This window comes from Podarcis erhardii (assembly GCF_964252035.2).
Source record: "Podarcis erhardii genome assembly, chromosome: 13".
Classification (NCBI taxonomy): Eukaryota; Metazoa; Chordata; class Lepidosauria; order Squamata; family Lacertidae; genus Podarcis; species Podarcis erhardii.
The window spans coordinates 45,411,410-45,437,696 of NC_138502.1; the positions used below are offsets into that span (position 1 = coordinate 45,411,410).

The 26,287-nt window shown below is 44.6% G+C and overlaps 2 protein-coding genes across 4 annotated transcripts in view; both read right to left on the reverse strand.

Annotated features, from left to right (window-relative positions):
- The window catches only part of SMYD1 (SET and MYND domain containing 1), a 39,351-nt gene extending 33,623 nt beyond the window's left edge, over positions 1 to 5,728 (reverse strand). For both annotated transcript variants that reach the window (XM_081836335.1, XM_081836334.1), the window contains exon 1: positions 5,534 to 5,728. In XM_081836335.1, coding sequence (XP_081692461.1) covers positions 5,534 to 5,655 — 122 coding nt within the window. In that variant the 5' untranslated portion in view covers positions 5,656 to 5,728. The remainder of the gene's footprint in view (positions 1 to 5,533) is intronic.
- A 9,267-nt stretch (positions 5,729 to 14,995) lies between these two features.
- Positions 14,996 to 26,287, reverse strand: part of BTC (betacellulin) — a 31,807-nt gene continuing 20,515 nt past the window's right edge. For both annotated transcript variants that reach the window (XM_081836388.1, XM_081836389.1), the window contains exons 3-6: positions 21,766 to 21,883; positions 20,277 to 20,423; positions 17,154 to 17,261; positions 14,996 to 16,275 (exon numbers count right to left, since the gene is read on the reverse strand). In XM_081836388.1, the coding sequence (XP_081692514.1) occupies positions 17,156 to 17,261; positions 20,277 to 20,423; positions 21,766 to 21,883 (371 nt within the window). In that variant the 3' untranslated portion in view covers positions 14,996 to 16,275; positions 17,154 to 17,155. The remainder of the gene's footprint in view (positions 16,276 to 17,153; positions 17,262 to 20,276; positions 20,424 to 21,765; positions 21,884 to 26,287) is intronic.

The following is a 26,287-nucleotide window of genomic DNA, read 5'->3' on the forward strand; positions in this document are numbered from 1 at the left end:
TAGATGAGTCTTCAGTCGAGCAGCCATGGTTTCTAAGTTGTGCAACAGCACAGGGGGGAAACTACCACCATCTGTTTGTGCATACAGTATTTAGCAATGGCAGGGGACTGGGTGGCGCTGTGGGTTAAACCACAGAGCCTAGGACTTGCCGATCAGAAGGTCGGCGGTTCGAATCCCTGCAACGGGGTGAGCTCCTGTTGCTCGGTCCCTGCTCCTGCCAACCTAGCAGTTCGAAAGCATGTCAAAGTGCAAGTAGATAAATAGGTACCGCTCCAGCGGGAAGGTAAACGGCGTTTCCGTGCGCTGCTCTTATTCACCAGAAGCGGCTCAGTCATTCTGGCCACATGACCCGGAAGCTGTATGCCGGCTCCCTTGGCCAATAAAGTGAGATGAGCGCCGCAACCCCAGAGTTGGCCACAACTGGATCTAATGGTCAGGGGTCCCTTTACCTTTACCTTTTTATTTAGCAATGGCATGTTCACCTCCTACTATCCAAGCAATGGTGATATGGAACAAGCTTAAGGGTAACATCAACAGTTCCTGCTTCTACACATATAAACCCTTTTGTCAGAAGACAGCTGTACATAATGATCAAGAATTCCACAATGAGACATTGTTGTACATCTTTCATGCCTTGCCTATTTATGTGAAAAGCCTCCAGTAAAACTGTTAATTTAAAAAAACCAAAAAACCAAGTGAGCTTGGAAGAAATTGCACGTCTTAAAATTGTAACAACTTCGGTGTTTTAAAGTTTGTACACCTAGATCCTTAAAAAGATAATAAATAATAATAATAAAATTTTATTTATATCCTGCCCTCCAAAGCCAAAGCCGGGCTCAGAGCGGCTAACAACAGTAAAATAATACAAGATAAAGCGAAGCAATTTCCTCCCGTTTTTCAGTTTTGTTAAAAGTGCAAAATGGTTGAAGGCAGCACATAGATAAAAACCAAACAAGCAACGTTGCAAATTTCGGTTTCTAGCAATCAACTTGTTTCAAATAGCAATTCGAGAATTCATGACTCTCTTCCGCACCTCACAAGAAATATCTTACTCTCATTTACAACCAGCTTTATTCCAACCTCACCCAGCCTCGGCCACAACCTCCAATCCCAAGGCGGCCCTCAATAGCCTGCAGCACATGTTCCACTTTCTCCTGTGTGAGCCAAAATGCAGGCAGGGTGCTTTTTAAGTCACACACACACACACCCCAGTGTGAACAACAACAGAGCCTCTGCCAAATTTTGTGACTTGGGTACTACAAGGGGCCCAGAATTCAGAACATGAAGTGTGCAAAGAAAGAACTTGAAATATACTCAGAGTCGAGAGTGGATTTCATGCTCTTTATTCAGCTCATAGTGGTGAGGAGGGAATGAAAGTCCCCTCAAACTATTTGCTTTATATACAGTGGTGCCTCGCAAGACGAAAAGAATCCGTTCCGCGAGTCTCTTCGTCTAGCGGTTTTTTCGTCTTGCGAAGCAAGCCCATTGATGGCTTAGCGGATTAGAGCCATTAGCGGTTTAGCAGCTTTTAGCGGCTTAGCGGATAAGTGGATAAGCGGCTTAGCGGCTTAGAAAAAGGGGGGGGGACCCGCAGGAACTCGCAAGACATTTTTGTCTTGCAAAGCAAGCCCATAGGAAATTCGTTTTGCAAAGCGCCTCCAAAACGGAAAACTCTTTCGTCTAGCGAGTTTTCCGTCTTGTGAGGCATTTGTCTTGCGGGGCACCACTGTACATTATTTACACAATGGGCTGTGCATGATTGGCTAATTCCGGAATTCTCCTGTAGGCCAACAGGTTGTGGATTCACTTCTATCTGGAGCTGGATTGGGTGGCTCCTGCCGACCAATCATACTGCTGCATTGTTCTAGGACCAATCAGACTGCTGCATTCTGAATCCTGTTGTTCTAGGACCAATAAGACTGCAGCATTTTGGATCCTATTGTTCTAGGACCAATCAGACTGCTGCAGTTTGGATCCTATTCAACTCAGTACATATCAGAACTCTTACTACTTTCAGACAGGGATGAATTGGAAGGGAGAGTTAGAAGATCTTTTGCCTATTTCTTGAAGTAAGAATTTGAACTGCATACTAAAGGGGTGCCCATTGTCTGCTGAACCTTGAAGATGGACTTCAGGAGAGGGTTTTTTTCAGCTGGAACTCACCGGAACTTAGTTTTGGCACCTTTCAGGTGGGCACCATTGCCATTTTAAGAGAATGAGGGAGATGTTCATGGTGAGTTCGAGCACCTCTTTTTCTAGAAAAATAACACTGGACTTCAGGCTCCAAACATGGAAGAGTAATTTACTTGGTTGGTGGCACTGTGGGTTAAACCACAGAGCCTAGGGCTTGCCGATCAGAAGGTCGGCGGTTTGAATCCCCGCAATGGGGTGAGCTCCTGTTGCTCAGTCCCTGCTCCTGCCAACCTAGCAGTTCGAAAGCACGTCAAAGTGCAAGTAGATAAATAGGTACCGCTCTGGCGCAAAGGTAAACGGTGTTTCCGTGCGCTGCTCTGATTCGCCAGAAGTGGCTTAGTCATGCTGGCCACATGACCCGGAAGCTGTACGCCGGCTCCCTCAGCCAATAAAGCGAGATGAGCACCACAACCCCAGAGTCGGTCACAACTGAACCTACTGGTCAGGGGTCCCTTTACCTTTACCTTTACCTTTACTAACTTACAGGCAGCCCCCTGGGAGGTTATTAACACAGGCCTGCAACAGGAGATCAGTGTCTCAAGGAAGACACCTGAGGCTGGGTTTTACTTAAGGGCAGCATGCACTACAAATTCACCATTCCTGATTACAGTGCACAGAGGAGTTATAGTGTTCACACCAGAGAGAAGGCAGTCAAAGAAACCTTTGCCAAGTGCCTTGCTTCAAGGTGGAGTCAGTCAGTGGAGCCAGTTGGGACTTCTCAACTGCTCAATTCAAAAAGTATTTCATTTAATTGATAGGTCAACCATTTTGGAAAAGGGTATTTACAGAAACAAGCAAAATTGCGAATTAGGATGTACAATGCCACCCATGCTTGGGTTCACCAAGTATTTTTTAAGATACTCAACGTAAATTGTTGCACAAGGAACATATCATTTTTCTTCTTGTAGCGACACGATTGCTCATAGCGAAATATTGGGAAAGACTTGGTCGTCTTCATATCACACCATGGAAACAGGAAATATCTGAGAAACGCACTAAGAGTTCACACCCTGAATGATGCAACTGATACGGATGATTTTGCTAGAACATGGCATCCCTTTATAAAGTATTCAAATGAGCACCCTGATGACTAGTATCTGCCAACTACACATATAGGTTTATGTGGAAATTTGCTGCATTCGTCTTCTGTTCCAGAGGAAGAGTGGGAGAGGGGGAACCAATTGTTTTGACCATGTTATGCTTATATCCTTTTTCTTGGAAAGTAATAAATATAATTAAAAATAATAAATGATTAATGCCCAGTAATTTGGAAAAGACCCTGATGCTGGGAAAGATGGAGGGCACAAGGAGAAGGGGATGACAGAGGACAAGATGGTTCGATAGTGTTCTTGAAGCTACCAGCACGAGTTTGACCAAACTGCGGGAGGCAGTGGAAGACAGGAGTGCCTGGCGTGCTCTGGTCCAGGGGGTCACGAAGAGTCGGACACGACTAAACGACTAAACAACAACAAAACAAATTTGGGGGAATCCTCTCCAAGGCTTGATCCAAACTAAATAATATATTTATGTGAAAACAATCACCAGGTTTTAAAGCATCCACTTAGTAGCAGAGAAGAAGGAATAAAAGAGAGAATAAGGGGGAAGGTAGGAACTCAACGAGGAAATATTCATTGGCATACTGTACCCCGGGACCTTTGGCAAATGGTTAAAAAAAGCCTATCCAGAAATGCAGAAGTTACATGTGTTTTATAATTTTTGTAGCTGCTGTTGATTTTGAATGAATTTAAGTACCTGTTTTTAACTTTTTAATTTAGATTTTTAATGTTTAATATTTCTGTAAACAGCTTAGAGGTTTTCTTGTTATATAAATTTTGTTTAATAAAATAAATAAAAAGGTTGATTAATCCTACTCCCACCCCTTGAGAGACATATCTCTGTAAAACTCAGTACAGTAAATGTATTAATAAAAGAGAGGCGGAAACATATCTGTCAATTTTTCCCTTTTCTTGCAAGGAATCCTATTCGGAATAAGGGAATTTCCCTTAAAAAAAAGGAAAACGTTGACAGCTATGGGCTGAAATATCCCTGTAGCATGCAATCTGGTAGCCTCAGCGGAATAGTACAAGCAAGTCATTCATATGCTTGACACTGCTGGTGTCAGGTGACCTTGGCGATAAATGTTTGCCAACCATGCGGTGCTTTGAATGCTAAAGCATCTTCATATCTCAGTAATTCTTATAGCCATGTAAGGCAGATCAGTATTATTATCCCCAAGGTGTGGGATGTGAAACACAAGAGCAGTCAAGTACAACATTCCTAGAGTGAACATGTTTGCACATGGAGAGGGATGGTTGTCCAGCCAGCAGGTAAAACTTCCTTTTTCCTTCTGGGCTGGGACAGACTTCCTCTGCATGGGACTAGAGGTGGGTGTGGCCTCACCTGTGCAGGTAATGATAAAAGCACAGGGCAGGGCAGCCATCTCCCTCTTCCTTCTCTTTTTCACCACATGCATCAAAGAAGCAACATCTACTGAGTAAAAGATGCCCTCTAGGCTCCCAGCCAAGAGAGGACAAAGGGACTGTCTTCTTAAAAGATAGATTCCAAATGTATATTACTTTATTAAGCTTAAGTCTGCCTTCTGGGATCTGATTGTGAACAGAATGTGAGTAAACTCTTTTTATACTTTTGTAAAAGACTGTGTCGTCTATTCTATTTTATGAGGGAATAAGGGGAAATTACCAGAACAGTTATAGAGGCTTTAGCAAGCCTGAGCAAACGCTGCCGTTGCAAACTTAAAGTAAAGGGGAATGTATTACTCTGCTGATATTGGGGAACTTGTCAACACAAGTTGGATAAGGATATAATCAGACAATATATCCTCTCCTGCATCCCTGAACATTCCCACACAAGGCACAAATGGGGGAGACTGAGGCTGAGAACGAGTGACCTATCTAAGGCCACCCAGTGAGATCACAGCAGAGGTGAGAATTTATCTGGGAACTTTCTGACGCAGCTCAGTCTTTGAGCTACCACTCTGCACCAGCTCTATCCTGGCTATAGCGTCATAGAATCATAGAATTGTAGCGCTGGAAGGTACCTCGAGAGTCATCAAGTCCAACCCCTTACGGGAATCCTGCCCACAGCTGTCCCTGGGTGGGCTCGAACCACCAACCTTCTAGTTAGCAGCCAAATGCATCTCTCTTCCTGAAATGCTTCTCATTAGTAAATTAGACAAGGAGTAACAGCATTCCCCCTGCTAAGACTGTGATGAATTAAAGCCAGCTGTTTCCACATCAGCTCCCTCTTCCATTCACTGTCAGCAGCGAGGTCCAAATTTTCAGCAACACACTTCCATATGTATTTTTTTGGTCCTCCTTACCTGTCAAATACAACTGCAGCATAGGCTCGTTCTGCAAAAATGACATCTCCCGCCCAAAATTCCTTCACGGCCTTCAGCCCCCTGCCTTTGGCTTCGCAGGTGAACACCTCCACGTTCTCCATGCCCCCCCCTCTTGTTATATCAAAGCATCCAAGCTCGTAAGACGAGGGCTTCCAAGTGACTCAAATCTCTTATCACTCCTGCTCTTTAAAGGCTTCCCAGCTTCCATATGACCAATCCTATAAATGGTCTGCCTCGGCACCTCCCAACTAACACCAAATTTCCATAGCAAAGGGGGCGGGAGACACAAAAAGGGCTTCAAAGTGTCCTTGGATGTGTGGGGAGAGTTTGGACCTGTAGGATCGCAGTTTGTTTCATTAGCCCAACGAAATAACACAATATTATTTCCCCCCCAAAATGAAAATTATTGTGCATGCGACAGCCACAACATTTACTTTACACCCTCCAACTGGAAAGATAATGTGTGTTCTTGTGTGTATTTTTAGAAACCACATGCTTCTGCCTGTCAGGAGCCAACAGCTGAGAAAGTGCTAAGTAGCATGCCTTGCGTGCAATGTCCAGTAACATTCGACGCTGTTTGCACTGTTTTAAAAAGAAATTAAACAATGCTGCATTTGTTTGACACACAGGTGGAGTTATGTGGGGCTGCATTTGAAGACTGTGCACTGAAACGATGTCCCCTAAGCACATAAGCTGCCCAGAGGGCACTAAGCCATGCAACCTGCACTTGGAAGTCACTCAAAGGTCTTGCAGAAATCTGGCACCCTTCTCCCAAGCAGACATGACATCTTTGCTTGTCCCTTGGGTGAAGATGAGATTATACTCATGTAAACATGAACCATTGATGGTTGGATAGTGTTCTCGAAGCTACCAGCATGAGTTTGACCAAACTGCGGGAGGCAGTGGAAGACAGGAGTGCCTGGCGTGCTCTGGTCCATGGAGTCACGAAGAGTCGGACACGACTAAATGACTAAACAACAACAACAAACATGAACCTGCTTGGAAGTGTAGGCAAGATATAAAGGTAAAGGACCCCTGACAGTTAAGTCCAGTCGCGAATGACTCTGGGGTTGCAGCGCTCATCTCGCGTTACTGGCTGAGGGAGCTGACGTTTGTCCGCAGACATTTTTTCTGGGTCATGTGGTCAGCATGACTAAGCCACTTCTGGCAAAACCACAGCAGTGCACAGAAACTCTGTTTACCTCCCCGCCGGAGCGGTACCTATTTATCTACTTGCACTGGCGTGCTTTCGAACTGCTAGGTTGGCAGGAGCTGGGACCGGACAACGGGTGCTCACCCTGTTGCGGGGATTCAAACCACATTGGAGTCAAATAGTAAAGGTAAAGGACCCCTGGATGGTTAAATCCAGTCAAAGGTGACTATGGGGTTGCGGCGCTCATCTCACTTTCAGGCCGAGGGAGCCAGCATTTGTCCAAAGACAGCTTTCTGGGTCATGTGGCCAGCATGACTAAACCACTTCTGGCACAACGGGACACCGTGACGGAAACCAGAGTGCACGGAAACGCCATTTACCTTCCCGCCGGAGCGGTACCTATTTATCTACTTGCACTTTGATGTGCTTTGGAACTGCTAGGTTGGCAGGAGCAGCGACTGAGCAACGGGAGCTCACCCCGTCGTGGGGATTCAAACTGCTGACCTTCTGATCGGCAAGCTCTAGGTTCAGTGGTTTAGACCACAGCGCCACCCACATCCCTAGGTAAGGTATACATACCTTCAAAAAAAAACCACACCACGTTAGACCAGATTATGATATATAATAGATGTGTTCCACGTGCAAATTAAGCACATTTGCATGGTGACTGTAACTGTTCATAACATAGATTGTAGCTTTTAATTCATTCTACTTCTGCTCAGTCACAGAGAAAAACAAATAGCTTAAGCAGAATTCTGAAGATTAACTCCACCCCTGAATAGTAGAAGTCTTATTTCTGAAATTCCTGTCTTTGGAGATTTCATCAGGCATTGTCCACACATCTTTAAGCACATGTGTGCAATTATAAGGCCGCCGCGCGATTTCTGTTCTCATCCCGAGGTAAAGTTCTTAACCTGAGGTACTGCTTCCGGGTTAGCGGAGTCTGTAACCCGAGGTGTTTATAACCTGAGGTGTCTGTAACCCGAGGTACCACTGTACAACAAATACAAATGGCTTTTTGTATTTTTAAAAAGAGCAACTGGATAAAAGTTACAAAGACGTACAATCAAAATCTAAATTGTACAAGAATGTGACTCATATCTGAGGCTAGAAAGCATCCAAGTTAAAAATAGCACTCGCTGTGAACATGACTGACTCAACTAATCTACAAAGGTGGGTTGATTAAGACGGAAGAGACTTAAGGTGTTTTCTTTTTATAACAGGAGAGATAAAAATATTGGCTCGAGATAGGAAAGGGGGTGGTATCAATGTACCAGTCTGTTATGCAGGTCTGGTTTGTCTCTGGAGGACGGCAAAAAAGTAGAAAGACCACTTTCTGTATCCAGACGTCAGCGGCCGTTGAGACCCCACACAGCCACTGGATAATAATAATAATAATAATAATAATAATAATAATAATAATAATTTATTTGTACCCCGCCCATCTGGCTGGGCTTCCCCAGCCACTCTGGGTGGCTTCCACAAAGATCATAGAATCATAGAATCATAGAGTTGGAAGAGACCACAAGGGCCATCGAGTCCAACCCCCTGCCAAGCAGGAAACGCCATCAGAGCACTCCTGACATATGGTTGTCAAGCCTCTGCTTAAAGACCTCCAAAGAAGGAGACTCCACCACACTCCTTGGCAGCAAATTCCACTGTCAAACAGCTCTTACTGTCAGGAAGTTCTTCCTAATGTTTAGGTGGAATCTTTTTTCTTGTAGTTTGGAACCATTGCTCCGTGTCTGCTTCTCTGGAGCAGCAGAAAACAACCTTTCTCCCTCCTCTATGTGACATCCTTTTATATATTTGAACATGGCTATCATATCACCCCTTAACCTCCTCTTCTCCAGGCTAAACATGCCCAGCTCCCTTAGCCGTTACTCATAAGGCATCGTTTCCAGCCCTTTGACCATTTTGGTTGCCCTCCTCTGGACACGTTCCAGTTTGTCTGTGTCCTTCTTGAACTGTGGTGCCCAGAACTGGACACAGTACTCCAGGTGAGGTCTGACCAGAGCAGAATACAGTGGCACTATTACTTCCCTTGATCTAGATGCTATACTCCTATTGATGCAGATCAAAAATACACTAAGATGTATTTTACCATGGCCAAACACGGCCAACTTTCTAGTCCATGCAACCAGCTAGCATCCCAGTTGACCTTGTTCAGCCATGGGGGCTGGTGGGAATTGCCTGCCAAAATTTAAACTCCTTTGGGCCAATCATGACCCTAGTGGTCTCAGGAGTGGTCCTTTGGCAGTGGACCTGGCAGAGCCAGTCTTCTGTCAGGTCCGCTGCCGGGGCCTAAAAACTGGCTGCACTGTGATCAGGCAGTGCCGTCCGAAATTGGTCATCCTGCGGCTCTGCCCAGGGGTTACGCAGGTATCGCACGTGTATGGCTTTGCTATGGAATTACTCAGTTGCTGTATTTGGGGCCAGGGAGGAATTTGCCTGCAAACAAATTGGACCTGTCTGGGAATGTGCTATCCTGCCCCTACTTTCACCCCATAGGATGCACTTTTTCCCCTCCAAAAATGACCCCTCTCGCTCTCCAGGCTTCACGCAGATCTCCGCAAGCCCCTACTTTGGCAGAAAGGCATTGGGTTTGATCCTTTAGTCAAAAACCTACCCTCCTCGTTCTTTTTTTTAAAATAATAATAATAAGTTTTTATTGTTAAAATAATTCAGCATTAATACACACATATTGTGAATATACAAGCGTACAAACATATATTTCATACAATCCTTAAAAATATTCAAACATACCTACACTCAATCCCACAGATACCGTATTTTTCGCCCTATAGGACGCACCGTCCCATAAGGCGCACCTAGTTTTTTGGGGGGAGAATAAAGGGGGAAAAATTTATTTCCCCCCTAGGCGCGGGGCGGGGGCGGGGGAAGCCCGAGCTTCCCCTGACCCCAGCCCCCAGAACAGGCAACTCTTCGCAAGCCGCGGGAGCCCAGCGGAGGTGTGCAAAGTCTGGGCGCGTTGAGCTCAGCGCGCCCAGCCTTCGTCATGCAGGCAACTCTCTCAAGAGTCTCCTCCAGCACCATAATTCAAAAGCATCAATTCCTTGGCGATCAGCCTTCTTTGTGGTCCAGCTCTCACTTCCATACATCACTACTGGGAAAACCATAGCTTGAACTATACGGACCTTTGTTGGCAACACTATAATCTTATTCAAATTAATCTACAAGCAACTTGTGGAGCGAGATATACCACCCTTAGAATACACACAGACCAGGACACAGGTAGTCCAAACAGTAAATGTATATTAAACAAACAGAGCAATACCCAGAACTGCAATTAAAAAGCTAAGTTGAAACATTAAAATGCCTTGCTGAAATTTGCTGATGTGCAGTTCAAGCAATGCCAGCAGATATTCTTCCTTTCACAAGACAAGCCAGAGACCACTACCGCATTGGATGGGATTTTTTAGTTCCAGAATGCTGCAAACATTCAAAAGACTGGCTTCTCTTAGCTTAGACATAAGCTGATAATATAGCCCCATCATGTGGTGAAAAACTAGGCAACTACAATTCAGGAAACTGTCACCGAGAGCTTCATTAATTGGCAGGGAAGGTTAATTTGGCTTGGTCTCTTCTGCAGTACAAATAATTTGCATTTGAAAAATAAAATATTGGCTCCAATTCAGCTAAAGTTTGGGAGAAGGGAGTTAAATGTGATGACCTTAAGTAGCCCATAGAACTAAGGTAATATAGTTAGCAATTGGTTTTAGCAAGAGCAAGGGAAGAAAATATATGTTGGTGCAGAATATCTTTTAAAATTCCCTGACAGGAAAGTGATATTCTTACTGAAGGATTAATCTATAAAACCCATTTTTTCTGCACCTTTAGAATTTTGCCTTGGGTTTCATGTTTCTATATTTCCAGATATGGTTTTTTAACTGGAGCCTGCCCATTGGAGTCTAAAATAAAAGTAAAGGGACCCCTGACCATTAGGTCCAGTCGTGACAGACTCTGGGGTTGCGGTGCTCATCTTGCTTTACTGGCCGAGGGAGCCGGCATACAGCTTCCGGGTCATGTGGCCAGCATGACTAAGCCGCTTCTGGCGAACCAGAGCAGCGCACGGAAATGCCGTTTACCTTTCTGCTGGAGTGGTACCTATTTATCTACTTGCACTTTGACATGCTTTCGAACTGCTAGGTTGGCAGGAGCAGGGACCAAGCAACGGGAGCTCACCCCGTCGCAGGGATTCGAACCGCCAACCTTCTGATCGGCAAGTCCTAGGTTCTGTGGTTTAACCCACAGCGCCACCCGTGTCCCAGAGTCTAAAATACTGGTGCACAATTCTGGGATTTCTGCTGCAAAAAAAATCAGATAAGCTTAGAGTTAATGTTAATGAATAGGCACTTTCTTTGGAGATTGCATTTCCCCTTCCACTTGTGGACCTGACTTTGTGGGAACATTTTTTTTTTTCCTTTTGTCCAAACAATACATAGTCGTGTGCATAAGCTGCCGCAGCCTATAAAACAGACCTGTTGTGATAAAAAAATATATTGGGGGGAATATATTTAACTAGTGGGCTTCAAAGGTTTTCTGAAAAATCTGTTTTATTCCTGCCAATTGTCGCAAGTACCAAGGCGTCTGACCTTTCTAAGCTTTTAAAATTGGAAGTTTGGAAAATTGTGAATTGACTTTGGATTCACTTCGGGGGGGTTTATTGTTTTATGTTTATAATTACGTTATGTCTTTTTGTGTTTCTATATTGCAACCCCCCCCCCCCCCGTGATCCTCAGATGAAGGGTGGTATAGAAATTTTAATAACGATAATATTCTTTAGCCTCTTCACACACCCATTCCCTCAATCTAGTTTTTTTGCAGCCAAAGACTGCAAGAAGATCAAACCTCTCCATTCTGAAGGAAATCAGCCCTGAGTGCTCACTGGAAGGACAAATCCTGAAGCTGAGGCTCCAGTACTTTGGCCACCTCAGGAGAAGAGAAGACTCCCTGGAAAAGACCCTGATGTTGGGAAAGATGGAGGGCACAAGGAGAAGGGGACGACAGAGGACGAGACGGTTGGACAGTGTTCTCGAAGCTACCAGCATGAGTTTAACCAAACTGCGGGAGGCAGTGGAAGACAGGAGTGCCTGGCGTGCTCTGGTCCAGGGGGTCACGAAGAGTCGGACACGACTAAACGACTAAACAACAGGAAAAAAAGCACACAGCTGTGAAACACCTTTGCTAAAGAATGTCAACGTGAGGTGCTATTTTCCCTTTCACGGGTCCATGTGTTTGTAGCCATCTTTTCCTCCAAACTACCAGTAGAGCAAAAATATTGATTGCCTTCTGCTCACCAGTATAATGCAGCAACCCATATCAAAAATAACAGCAAATGTATTTGCCATGATGCTATTTATTTGTACATGATGGAGGGAAGTAAACTGCAGTTCCAGTTGTTTACAACGCAGCCCTGTACACATCTACTCAGAAGTCCCAATATTATAGAATTACAGTCTTAAATCAGATTGGGTATATTTACTGACAACTTGCGCCGTCAGTATCTCTGTTGACTTTTCCACAATATGAACTGAGTGCCTGTCCTCTTGTCTGGCAAGCGTTGTTGGGGATGTGACTTATTTCTGGGTCCAACTTGACTCATCATAACCAAAGGCTAGACAATATAAGGTGAGTCCTTCTGGAGATGGTTGATCAGGTCTCATGAGCCTTTATACTGTATTTTTCGCTCCATAAGACACACTTTTTTCCTCCTAAAAAGTAAGGGGAAATGTCTGTGTGTGTCTTACGGAGCGAATGCGTGGTCCCTGGAGCCGAATTGTCCAGGGGCAAAAGGCAGATTGTGCTTTTTTTTTTTTTTTTTTTTTAGAAAGAGGGAAGGGGTGTTGAAACAAAGCCCTGAGCAAGCGATCAGGAGGGGAGATAAGGGACTCTAGAGATAAAGGGGGCTGCCTGGGAGGGGGGAGGTAAAGACAGCAAACTTGCAAGGAGAGGAAACAGGAAGATTAAAGCAATGAGGAGAAAAATTAGAAGAAAAGGAGGAGCAAAAAACTGTTCCAGCTAAGGAAAAGACACTAAGGCAAACAAGAGGGAAGGGGGTGTTGAAACGAAGCCAGTGAGCAGCTGATCGGCAAGGGATCAGGAGGGAGATAAGGGACACTAGCGATAAAGGAGGCTGCCTGGGAGGTGAGAGGTAAAAGCACATGGATCCTCAGGATTTTTGCATTGTGTCACCCCAAATTCACCATCAGATCACATAGCATGTCCATGGCTACGGCCTGCACCAAAAAATCATGCATCCATTGTTTTGTGGGGCCGCAATGGCGCAAAAACATGGTTACAAAGCATGGATCCACATGGATTCTCAGGATTTTTGCATTGGGCCACCCCAAACTCACAGTCAAATCACATATCATGTCTGTGGCCACAGCATGAAGCACAAAAATCATACATCCAGAATATTTTTCTTTTCCTCCTCTAAAAACTAGGTGCATCTTATGGTCAGGTGCGTCTTATGGAGAGAAAAATACGGTACTTCCCGCTTCACTGGAACAATCCAAGAGTGAGAAAACTGCCAATAAGAGGGACAGTGTGGGCGCATTATAGACTACAAAGGCGATGATAATCCTCCTCTGTAGTGGCTATTCATCGAGGAAGATTAACACGCATTCGGTTTTGAAGAGCCAGTCATTCCTGAAGGTCAGAATCTCTACTTCACACATAAAGACATACAGAACGGGGAACAGCCTGTCCAACAGATTCACCGGTGAGAAGACAAAACCTTTTCCCCATTAAAACTTGCGCAATTAGCTGCGTTAGGCTGCAAAATACCAACTGGAAACGAACACATCTGATTTTCCCACTGGGGTTTCAGCACTGAGACAGTTGCATCTCATATCACCAAAACACGGACATATTACAACAGAAAAGGTGGCCTGATCAGACCCTGTGATTGTGAGCGGTTATTCAGAGTATGGTTACTAGGTCTGGCTCAAACAAACTAATGTACACTTTGGTTATCAGTACATAAAAAGTTTCCTACCAGTCACGGAATTTGAGGGCGAAGTCCCATTTGCTTTGGGAAGTGGTTTTGAAATCCCACAATGTAAGTGTAATTGAAAATCCATTAACATCCCCCAAATAATTTCTCCAGGTGAAGCTATAAAGAGATGCGTTGCAGAATTTTTTGGGGGGGAATCTTAAGTTTGTGTTCCTCTAAGTTGAAATACACAACACAATATCCTTACAAAGGATGGTGCAAATTGGAAGGGGTGGGGCAGGCAGGAATATTTTAAAAATTCTTGGAGTTTTGACATGGGCCGTTTGAACTATAATTACATGTGTCCTTCCTGAGCTGCCCAGAGCACTTTATTCAAAAAGCAGCAACAAAAAATAACTCAACAAAGCCTCTCCTCGCAGCTTTACACAAGGAATAAATACTGTCAAAGTGTCTCCTCACAAGGTTACAATTCCATTGAGGAGATCACCTTTCCCCCAGAAATAGAATTACAATAACTTATACCTGGGGAAAAGTAATGTGCCACATCATTTACTGTACAGATTATCACAGGCCACTTTTGATAATGAGCAACAGAGACCCTTCCACCCCACATCTGAAAACAAGTATTAAATTATTTTAGGGATATGCATCTCCCACCATACATCGCCAGCACAAGAGAGTTCACCTTTAAATATTATTAACAACAGCTAGCTTATCCATCCTTCTCCAAGGTGTACCGCCATTTTGAAACAACAACACAAACTTTCTCTGGTGGTCTTGCTTTCTGCTTCTCCTGCACTGGAACGACAGGTTTCTTCTTCTTCTTCTTCTTCTTCTTCTTCTTCTTCTTCTTCTTCTTCTTCTTCTCCTTCTTCTTCCCCTCCTCCTCCTCCTCCTCCTCCTCCTCCTCCTCCTCCTCTTCTCTTAAAGAAGGTGGAACTATCAGCCAGTTATGTTTGAACAATGTTAGCACCCTTCATAGGAACTAAAGGAGTGAATAGCACAATTTTTGAGTGTATTGGATAACGTCAGATTTTTGGTGAAATTGTGACTCTGCGGGTTAGGAATTTTTTTGGAAAAAATTGTGACTGCACGGGTTAAGGCATCAAGGGCTGATTTTTTTGGGCCTATAAGAAAAACCCTTCTGTTTCCACTGCCAAACCTTCCAGGGGAGAACTTGCAACAGTTTGGCACCATTCTTGAGTGAATTGGATAATGTCAGATTTTTAGTGAAATTGTGACCCCGCGGGTTAGGGATTTTTTTCGAAAAAATTGTGACCGCATGGGTTAAGGCACTGAGGGCTGATTTATTTTTATTATTATTATTTGTCTATGATAAAACGTGCTTTTTGCGCTGCCAAACCTTGCAGTGGAGAATTTGCAACAGTTTGGGAAGCTCCCAAATGTATAAAGCAGATTTTGTCTGATCATATAGGTAAAGGGACCTCTGACCATTAGGTCCAGTCGTGGCTGACTCTGGGGTTGCGGCGCTCATCTCGCTTTATTGGCCTAGGGAGCCAGCATACAGCTTCTGGGTCATGTGGCCAGCATGACTAAGCCGCTTCTGGCGAACCAGAGCAGCACACGGAAACGCCGTTTACCTTCCCACCAGAGCGGTACCTATTTATCTACTTGCACTTTGACGTGCTTTCGAACTGCTAGGTTGGCAGGAGCAGGGACTGAGCAACGGGAGCTCACCCCATCGCAGGGATTCGAAGCGCCGACCTTCTGATCAGCAAGTCCTAGGCTCTGTGGTTTAACCCACAGCGCATAGGAAGTCCCTAAATACAACATTGCACTGTTTCATAATAAAATATCCTGCTTTTATATCTTAAAAAAGAGTCCTTCAAAAAAAATATTTTAAAGTGCAGGAGACCCTTTGCTGCTTAGTATTGCTCTGATATAATGGAAGCATAAGATACCCGCAAAAAATCATCTGCCTTTTGTGTTTTTCAAATATCTAAGAGACAAGACACACAGAACAGGGAAATTCACACTTTCCAAATTCTCATTACTACAGTTACAATGCAACTCTCTTTTTTAAAGCAAAGCAAGGGGTCAGCTGCACTCGAAACAGCCAACAGAAAACATCCTTGCCACGTAAAATAAAAAAAGCATTATATCATCAATTAAAGCTGCAGCTATTTGTAGAAATACAACATCCAGACCTCATCGGCATTTACATTTGCTCCTAAAGGCACACTTTGGTTCACGAATTCTGCTGTACATAAAAATACTACAGATTATTACATCAATTCCTGTATTATTTATAAAAAAGAACGACTGCTTCTGTTCCATGCTGGCAAATTCGGGGGGGGGGGGGGGAGGAGGGTATTGAAGCACTGAAGGGAATACGAAAAGCAGCCCTGTGATAATCCATTATGTGCTTCTGGAATTTCCTGTTTTTCCCATGGTGGACAATTCCTCCTGATTTTTTCACGGAATAAAGTCACAAACGCACAGCAATTATTACACCTGCATCCATTTAGCCACATTGGTTTTCAAGTCACTAGCCCTCATGAGTTCCGTCAAGATGAAAATGGCACTGGAAAGTATGGAACCTGCCTGCAAGCATCTTTTGACAACCTGCGGGGTAAGGAGAGAAAGTAATTCAGTCAGGATTTTTTACTCTGTTCACTGCAGTCATTTCCAGGTTTGGAGGACTGTGTTATTAATAAATCTGGGTCCCATGCTTCCTCCCCACATCAGTTTACAGAATCATGCCAATGGTTATTATCCCACAAGTCATGCAATTCCACATTCCCCCAAAACTCCTATTCAATGATGCTGTCATCTGCACATGTGCAATGGATGTCTAAACTGTACACACCTCAGCTTAAGTTTTTGAATTGGGTGGAAGCTGCTTTGAGGGAATGTGCATCAATCAGCAGTACAGTGGTACCTCGGGTTAAGTACTTAATTCGTTCCGAGGTCCGTTCTTAACCTGAAACTGTTCTTAACCTGAAGCACCACTTTAGCTAATTCGGCCTCCTGCTGCTGCCGCGCCGCCGGAGCCCGATTTCAGTCCTCATCCTGAAGCAAAGTTCTTAACCTGAAGCAGTATTTCTGGGTTAGCGGAGTCTGTAAGCTGAAGCGTATGTAACCTGAAGCGTATGTAACCCGAGGTACCACTGTATTTCTCAAGAAACTACAGGATGCAGATGGATTGAGGCTAACATCTTGTGTACTCTAGTTTCAAACACCAGCAAAGGCTGTGCACTGGAGTCAGAGTAAAGCATAATGTGTACACAGTCTGAATCTCCTAAAATACATGCTTAAGTGTGCCTTCTCATAGCTAGAAATCTGGAGTTAGCTAGAACATAATGAGCCCCCGCAGAACACACTAGCTAGTATTTTAGGAAAACGTTGACTAGCCTGAGCTCAGTTGGTTTGAAGTCAAACAAGCTAGCCCAACCATTTTATTTGACACCTCAAATAATCAAAGCAAGCGAAGAAGTAAATACCTTCATGCAATGTCTGTCTCTAGAATATCATCTGTTTTAATAGGCAGCCTCTTCTCAAATGTCATCATTTCTTCCTCTCTCCTCTTCCTGCGCCTTTTTTTACAGTAACTTGAAAAGCAATTTGCAAATATGTGTCATTCAGCACACATCTAGTCCGTAAGATTAGAACAGAGAAACACACACCACTGCAACACACGTACCTTAAACGTATTTTATTTCTAATCAATCTAGATCATCTTTTCAGGTACATTCCCAAGTAAGAAAGCAAGGGCTTTCTCCAAATGAAATCAATGACGAAACCTGTTGTGCTTTGGCAACTAAATGACCGTTGTCATAGTATTCAAACCCCACAGAAGTCAAAGGAATACGGTGAGCCTTCATGTGGCGACTCATCAAGTCAGGCCAAAGTAGTCTTATATGCTTCATTTTGCCACATAATTGTGGAAGACTTTGAGGAAGGAATGGGACGCGGGTGGCGCTGTGGGTTAAACCACAGAGCCTAGGACTTGCCGATCAGAAGGTCGGAGGTTTGAATCCCTGCGACGGGGTGAGCTCCCGTTGCTCGATCCCTGCTCCTGCCAACCTAGCAGTTCGAAAGCACGTCAAAGTGCAAGTAGATAAATAGGTACCGCTCTGGCGGGAAGGTAAACAGCATTTCCGTGCGCTGCTCTGGTTTGCCAGAAGCAGCTTAGTCATGCTGGCCACATGACCTGGAAGCTATATGCTGGCTCCCTCGGCCAATAAAGTGAGATGAGCACCGCAACCCCAGAGTCGGTCACGACTGGACCTAATGGTCAGGGGTCCCTTTACCTTTGAGGAAGGAACCATCATTATTAGCCACTCAGAGGAATAAAGGGGAAAGGGAAAGGACCCCTAGATGGTTAAGTCCAGTCAAAGGCAACTATGGGGTTGCGGCGCTCATCTCGCTTTCAGGCCAAGGGAGCTGTCGTTTGTCCACAGACAGCTTTCCATGTCATGTGGCCAGCAGGACTAAACCGCTACTGGTGCACAGAGGACTGTGACGAGTGCCAGAGAGCACAGAAATGCCATTTACCTTCCTGCCACAGCAGTACCTATTTATCTACTTGCACTGGCGTGCTTCGAACTGCTAGGTTGGCAGGAGCTAGGACAGAGCAACGGGAACTCACCCTGTCCGCAGGGATTTGAACCGCCGACCTTCAGACCAGCAAGCCCAAGAGGGGGCGTTAACAGCGGCTTGCAGTGACATTTTTCGTAGGGGGACAGTTCAGTGCTTAGTGCTGCCTAAGAGCACATCCAGGCTTCCTTTTGAGCTGCACTTTTCAGGCACAGGTCCACATTAAAAGCTTCCCTAAACAGGGCTGCTTTCCGGATGTCTTGTAAAGTAAAATAGTTGTTTATTTCCTTGACATCTGATGGGAGGGCGTTCCACAGGGTAGGCACCACTACGAAGAAGGCCCTCTACCTGGTTCCATGTAACCTCACTTCTCGCAGGGGAGGGAACCGCCAGAACAACACCCTCGGAGCTGGACCTCAGTGTCTGGGATGAGTGATGGGGGTGGAGATTCTCCTTCAGGAATACTGGGCCGAGGCTGGTTTAGGGCTTTAAAGGTCAGCACCAATACTTTGAATTGTGTTCGCAAATGTCCTGGGAGCCAATGTAGGTCTTTCAAGACCGGTGTTATATGGTCGCAGTGCTGCTCCAGTCACCAGTTTAGCTGCTGCATTCTGGATTAGTTGTCGTTTCTGGGTCACCTTCAAAGGTAGCCCCACATAGAGCGCATTGCAGTAGTCCAAGCGGGAGATAACTAGAGAATGCACCACTCTCTGATATTTGCACTGATTCACGTGCTGGGATAAAACCAGCAAACAAAATCAGACACAGATCAGGAAAGCCCAGACCTGTGGCTAGAAACATGCTGTGAAAGGAAGTCTGGATGAGCCCTAAGAGCAAGTTGCAATCTTTGCTTTATTCAGGATGTTTGAAATGTGGCTTCCTGGAGAGGGATCTGCCTGAGGAAGGCCTCAACTACCCCCTCAGATTTAAGGTAGAGTTGGGGGGGGGCAGGGGAAGAGAAGCAAAAAATTAAAAGTGGGTTTCATGTTTCTGATTGGGGTCACTGGTTGGTCCTGGGTTTGGAAACCAAGGCCCAGACAGCTGACTTGAAAAGAGACAACAAACATTTCCCCTTTTAGAAATAATATTATATAACTACTTTTGTAGCATTAGGAACCGTTTACAGTCGTACCTCAGAAGTCAAACGCCTTGTGAGTTGAACATTTTGGCCCCCGAGCACCACAAACCTGGAAGTGAGTGTTCCGCTTTGCAAATGTTCTTTGGAACCCGAACATCCGACGTGGGTTCCGATTGGCTGCAGGAACTTCCTGCAGCCAATCAGAAGCCGCACCTTGGTTTCCAAACGTTTGCAAAGTCAAATGGACTTCCGGGAATGGATTCCAATCGACTTCCAAGGCACGACTATACAGTCATACCTTGGGTTACAGCCGCTTCAGGTTGTGTTTTTTCGGGTTGTGGACCGCCGAAACCCAGAAGTACCGGAACGGGTTACTTCCGGGTTTCCGCGGTCGCACATGTGCAGAAGTGCTAAATCGCGCTTTGCACATGTACAGAAGCCCCGAATTGCCACCCGCGTGTGTGCAGACGTGGGTTGCGAACGCTGCGGGTTGCGAACATGCATCCCACACAGATCACATTTGCAACCCGAGCATCCACTATACAGTGGTGCCCCGCAAGACGAATGCCTCGCAAGACGAAAAACCCGCTAGACGAAAGGGTTTTCCGTTTTGGAGGCGCTTCGCAAAACGAATTTCCTATGGGCTTGCTTCGCAAGACGAAAATGTCTTGCGAGTTCCTGCGGTTTTTTTCTCCTTTCCCCCCCTTTTTCTAAGCCGCTAAGCTGCTTATCCGCTTATCCGCTAAGCTGATAAGCCGCTAAAAGCCGCTAAACCGCTAATAGCGCTAAGCCGTCAATGGGCTTGCTTCGCAAGACGAAAAAACCGCTAGACGAAGAGACTCGCGGAACGGATTCTTTTCGTCTTGCGAGGCACCACTATACTGCTATTTGTGTAAAAGACCCAAAACACCACAATCGACTCTCTGAGCTTTCAGGTCGGCATACTTACTGAGCGCAGGTGCATATACATGCCGTCAGGACGATGAGCGCCACCATCACACCTATCAAAGACATCACCACAATCTGACCTTCATCCCCTCTCAAGTAAAACAGATCCAACCTCTCACACCTTGCGCCGGTGTAGCCTTTCTCGCAGCTGTAAAGGAGGGACAGGAGAAGTGAGGGTTGTGAGACGCAAAGGGCATTGTGGCTGAAGCAAGTTCCTTGCAGGGCCAGTGTCAAAGCTCACCAATGGGCCACATCAGTGCCGGATTTACGTATAAGGTAAACAAGCTATAGCTTAGGGCCCCACTCTCTTGGGGGCCCCCAACAAATTTAAAGGGAAAAAAACCTGATGTTCATTTCCAAAATATAAGATAAAAAACAAATAAAATAAAACCTACACACAGCAACAGTGTTTTGTGTTGTGTAGGCTCCTATGATGTAAGTAATGGGCCGCTCCTGCTCCCAAAAATATCACTGGTTTGCTCAGTTCTATATATAGGGTGCCTGCATTCTGCATGGACTTCTTAATTGTGTTTCAGTTCAACAATTTGATAAAAATACATATTTTGTGAAGTGCAAATGGCTTTCGATACCTATTAGGTCAAAATATAAACGGTTAACTTATTAAACCTCAAAATAATTTCATAATTATTGTATTTCTAATAGTATATCAGTAATTTTTATATAACTATAATCAAATCAGTAATTTTTATATAACTGTATAAACCACTCTGAAAATTCATTATTCCAAAAATGGCACTTCATCTGGTTTTAAATATTAAGATTATACCAGCAAGAATGAGTCTTTCTGTAAAAAATATGATTTAAATCAAGTCTTACTGACGAGTGATTTAAATCGATTTGATTCGAATCAAATCTACCCTGGCAGAAACAGGGATCCTCAACTGACGAAGAAAATTCTGGTCACTGACTGACATTTAACTGGGGGGAGACTTGACATCTTCACCTCTGCATTTCAGCAGCAGTGGTGGCAATATGCTTTTCAAAATATTCTGATGCTCTGGAAGAGGGGTCAGCAACCTTTTTCAGCCGTGGGCCGGTCCACCATCCCTCAGACCATGTGGTGGGCCGGACTATATTTTGAAGGGGAAAAATGAACAAATTCCTATGCCCCACAAATAACCCAGAGAAGCATTTTAAATAAAAGCAGACATTCTAATCATGTAAAAACAGAAGGCAGGTCCCACAAATAACCCAGAGATGCATTTTAAATAAAAGGACACATTCTGCTCATGTAAAAACACGCTGATTCCTGGATTGTCCGCGGGCCGGATTGAGAAGGCGATTGGGCCAGATGCGGCCCCCGGGCCTTAGGTTGCCTACCCCTGCTCTGGAGTAAGCCCCAGAACTGAAAGACGAACTGACGAAGAGCAGGCTCAGTTGGCAACTATGCCATTTCCAGAGAACCCTCACGCCAGAATTCAACGGTGGACAAGAGACGCCTTTCTCTGTACTTCGGAAAGTCAACATACACGCATGCTGGTATCTGTTCTGCTGCAACATAACGGCATCTTCCCTTGATGCAATAGTGTTTGTACTCCTCAGGACATTTCGAAAAATGCCCTCTCCACCTCAGTCCTGTGGTGCCACCTGGAAATAAAAAAGGGGGGGATAAATTAGGGCAGGACAGTCCAACACAGGACCTTCAGGGTCTTTTTGGGCTTTGGAAAGGAGGCAAAAAGCTATATGCTATACAGGGGCGGTCTCTTAAAAAGCAGAGACATCACCTTGCCAACAAAGGTCTGTATTGTTCAAGCTATGGTTTTCCCAGTAGTGATGTATGGAAGTGAGAGCTGGACCATCAAGAAGGCTGATCGCCGAAGAATTGATGCTTTTGCATTATGGTGCTGGAGGAGACTCTGGAGAGTCCCATGGACTGTTGTTGATAAGCAGCAGTCCCGTGCACAGCGGAATGATGAGGAGTACGTGCACATACTCTAAATTTCTTTATTTACACTTCAAAGCTGGTATGTTACAGAAAAACATCTTGCCTCTGCCGGAGCAGAGAAAAGCATCCTCTCTCCTCTAAAGCACGGAGAGGAAAAAAAAACACACACTGAACTGCAAAGGACAGTGAAAAACAGGAAACCAGTGTACGTCACATCCAGTCTCCCTTTCCCATGGGAAAACCCAACAGTACGCTGACTGTGGAATGTAAACACCTGTCTTGTGACAAGCACTTCGCTGCACAGTGAAGAGAGCAGAAACCAACATCCTCCCCCTTTCTGTGAACATCACTGGGCAGCGTGTTCGTACAATATCAGTACAAACCCAACTTCTGCACATAGGTACAGTGTTGATCCCTTGATACAATCTTGGACAATACATCAGCAGGAATTTCATTACCTGGCATATAGGACACCGTTACGAGTCCCTTCTGAATACGTTCCCTAGCATGTTGCAACTTCAATTGCAAGTGCTTCGTGCTTTGCTTACAACCTTCAGAATTCAGCAAAGCCAAACACGCTTTGTTGTCCTGGTAAACCTGGATTGGACATTTGACAGGAATTTTCATGTCTTTGCACAATTGTAACAACCATTCACAATCTTTAAGTGAATAAGACAGTGCATTCAGTTCAGCTTCACAAGTACTTAAGCTAACTGTTGTTTGCTTCTTGCATGACCAATCAAACAGACCCTGATTGTACATATAGCAAACTCCAGACGTACTTTTCCTGTCTGTAGTGTCACTTCCAAAACTTGCATCTGCAAATATTTCAAGACCACCAGACTTCTGATTGTTAAATCTCAGTCTGTAATGCATAGTGCCTTTCAAATACCGCGCTATGCGTTTCAGAGCTTTCCAATCCTTAACAGTAGGATTGTTGACTTGTCTGCTTAGCAAATTACAGCTAACAGCAATGTCTGGTCTTGAACATCTGGCAACGAAGTTTAGCTTGCCTAGCACACTTCTGTACAGTGTAGTGTCAGAAAATGCTTCTTCAGTGTCATCTACCTGATAACCTGTTGTCATCGGTGTGTCTACAGGGTTAGCATCCATCAGGTTTAGTTTGCTTAACACATCAGCAATTTTCCGTGACTGGTGTACTAGAATGTTACCATCTTGATCTCTCTCTATTTCCAGAGATAGGTAGTTGTTTACCTCACCAAGATCTTTCATGTCAAAGTGCTCTTTCAGTTGAGCTAGGGCATTATTGTACATTGTGACATCCTTCCAAAAGAATAAAAGATCATCAACATAAAACAAACAATAGTTTCTTTTGCCCCTCCTCTTTGACAAATACACATGGATCAGCTTTCCCTTGCTTAAAACCTAGAGAAAACAATACTTCAGTGAGTTTTGTGTGCCAACACCTTGCACTTTGTTTGAGACCATAAAGGGACTTCTTCAGAGCACAAACAAATCCCTGTTTTACCTGTACGCCATCAGGTGGAAGCATATAAAGTGATTCATCTAGAGATCCGTACAGAAAAGCTGTATTCACATCATGGTGACTAATGTGTAGATTCTCCTCTGCAGCTAGCTTGAGCATAAGCCTAATGCTCTCATACCTCACGGTGGGCGAGTAGGTCTCATGATAGTCTTCACCTGGTACTTGTGCAAAACCTCTGGCTACCAATCTGGCTTTGTGTCTGACTATCTTGCCATTTTGATCAGTCTTCGCTTTGAAGACCCATTTGCTTCCAAACAATTTCATTCCTGGAACTACTGGAACTAGGTCCCATGTTTTGTTCCTTTCCAAGGAATCAAGCTCAGCCTTCATTGCATTTAACCATGGCTCAGCTTCCTTTGAATCCAAATCCTGGATTTCTTGGAAACTTGAAGGTTCAAATACCTTCTTGGAGCTTTTAACAGCTGTTACTGCTATCTTAGCAAATTCATCAGCAAATCTCTTTGGAGGTCTGCCTTTTGTGGCTCTTTGTGACCTGCGAATTAGCCGTAGGTCTTCAACACTCTCTTCTTCCTTCTTGGGAGAAAAGTGACCTATTGTGAACAATGGTTCCTCCAATTCTTGATCAGAGCTTTCAGAGGGTCGCATAGAGGCTTTCGCACTCTTGAAATCCTCTGAATCACCCGATTCAGTTTCAGACTCAGAATCAGAACCTTCATCAGTGGGTGTGGGTTGTTGTGGTTGCTTTTGACTATCCTCAGTCTCATCACTGTCATCAGGATAACATTGGAAAATTCCCACATTCTCCCCCCACTTGGCATTGTACTCAACACTTCTTGTGAGCTTAATTGCCTTTGAGTCAGTCATCATTATTCTGTAAGAACCTTTCTGATAACCTAGAAAGATACCATGCAACCCACGCTTGTCTAACTTGGAGTTTTGTGGTGAGTGAACCCACATGTCAGAACCAAAAATTTTCATGTGTTTGATGTATGGCTTCTTGCCAAACATCTTCTCATACGGGGTACAACCAATCGCTGAAGATAACCTGCGATTATAACTGTAAGTGAAACATGAGAGAGCTTCGGCCCAATAACTCTCTGGTAGATTTGCATCATGCAGCAAGGTTTTTAACCCTTGAAGCAATGTCTGATTTGCTCGTTCCGCAAGTCCATTCTGCCATGGCAAGCGAGGACTAGACAAATCGTGTTGAATTCTTTTCTCAGTCAGAAAAGCTTCAAACTGCTGAGAAGTGAATTCTCCCCCGCGATCACTGAAAAGAGTCTTTACCTTCTTACCATGCACATTTTCCAATCAAGCACAGAATTCCTTGAACCTAGGAAAAGCCTCTGATTTCTGCTTGAGATTGTACACATAAATATACCTGGAAAATGCATCAATGAGAACCATGAAGTACCTGTTTCCTCCCAAAGAGGGCGCTAGTGGTCCAACCAAATCAGCATGAACAATTTGGTATGGTTCTGTAGCTTGCCTACTAGACACCTTACCTTTCGCAGCCATTTTTACCTTGTTTGCTGCGCATGCCTTGCACTTCATGTGGTACCTGCAGGGTTTAATAGTCATACCTTCAACCAAGGCAGGCATTTTAGATACTGCCTCAAAATGCAAATGACCAAATTTTCGATAAAAATCGTGAATACATTCTGCATGCAAACTTTTGTTAGTACCTGCAATGCAACAAGTGTCATCCTGCACAACATCATCATAATACAAAACATATAAACGATCAACATATTCAGCATACAATACATAATCATTTTTCTTTGTGATGATGCACCTTTTGTTCTTAAAGGAAACGTCAATATTCCGCTCATTCAGCTGTCCAACGCTGAGCAGATTATGTTTGGCATCCGGCACATAAAGCACATTCTGTATCGATAAGTCCAAACTGTGAAGAACAACAGTTCCGTAGCCTTTACTGGGGATTGTGTGGTCATCCGCCTGGTGAATCGCACCTTCCTGCGGTGTAAAAGACACGAACAGTCGCTTATCGTTGCACATGTGGTGCGTTGCCGCTGAATCAACAACGAAGAAAGATCTAGACGTCTTCTGGACCTCTGCAACTTTTGGAGTGAAGCGTGAGACCATTGCCTTGGGCTGCGTTGTCCTGGACACTGGACCTTTGCCTTTGTTCTGGCCTCTTCCACGCGATGAGCTTTCGCTGCGCTGCTCTGTCTTGGCCCTGGGATATTTGCATTCCCTCTTCATATGGCCTAGACGTCCACACGAGTAGCATTTCACTGCCTTCAAAGCTTTGGCGCCATCTGGTGGTTCCACTGCACTATGGGATAACGTCTGTGAAGTCTCCCACTTGCCCATGCAGCCAGCACCCCGGCGATCTGCTTGATTCTGAATCATGGCAGTATCACTGGCTACTGTGAGTTGAGCATTTGGCTGATCAGTGGTATCAAATTCCCCACTTGCCTCATCCAGCCTTCTGCAGCTAGCCATCATGACTCTGGCATTAGCCTTCTGCGTCATCTCTGCTGCTTTAAATCATGCTGCTTTATACAAGCTGCGTCTGTGCTGCTTCATTCCAAAGGCAAGTTCAAAACAGCCTCTGCCTGTGAGCCTGTGCCACTCTGCTTATCTGCAGCTGCTTCAAACCTTATTCCAAAGG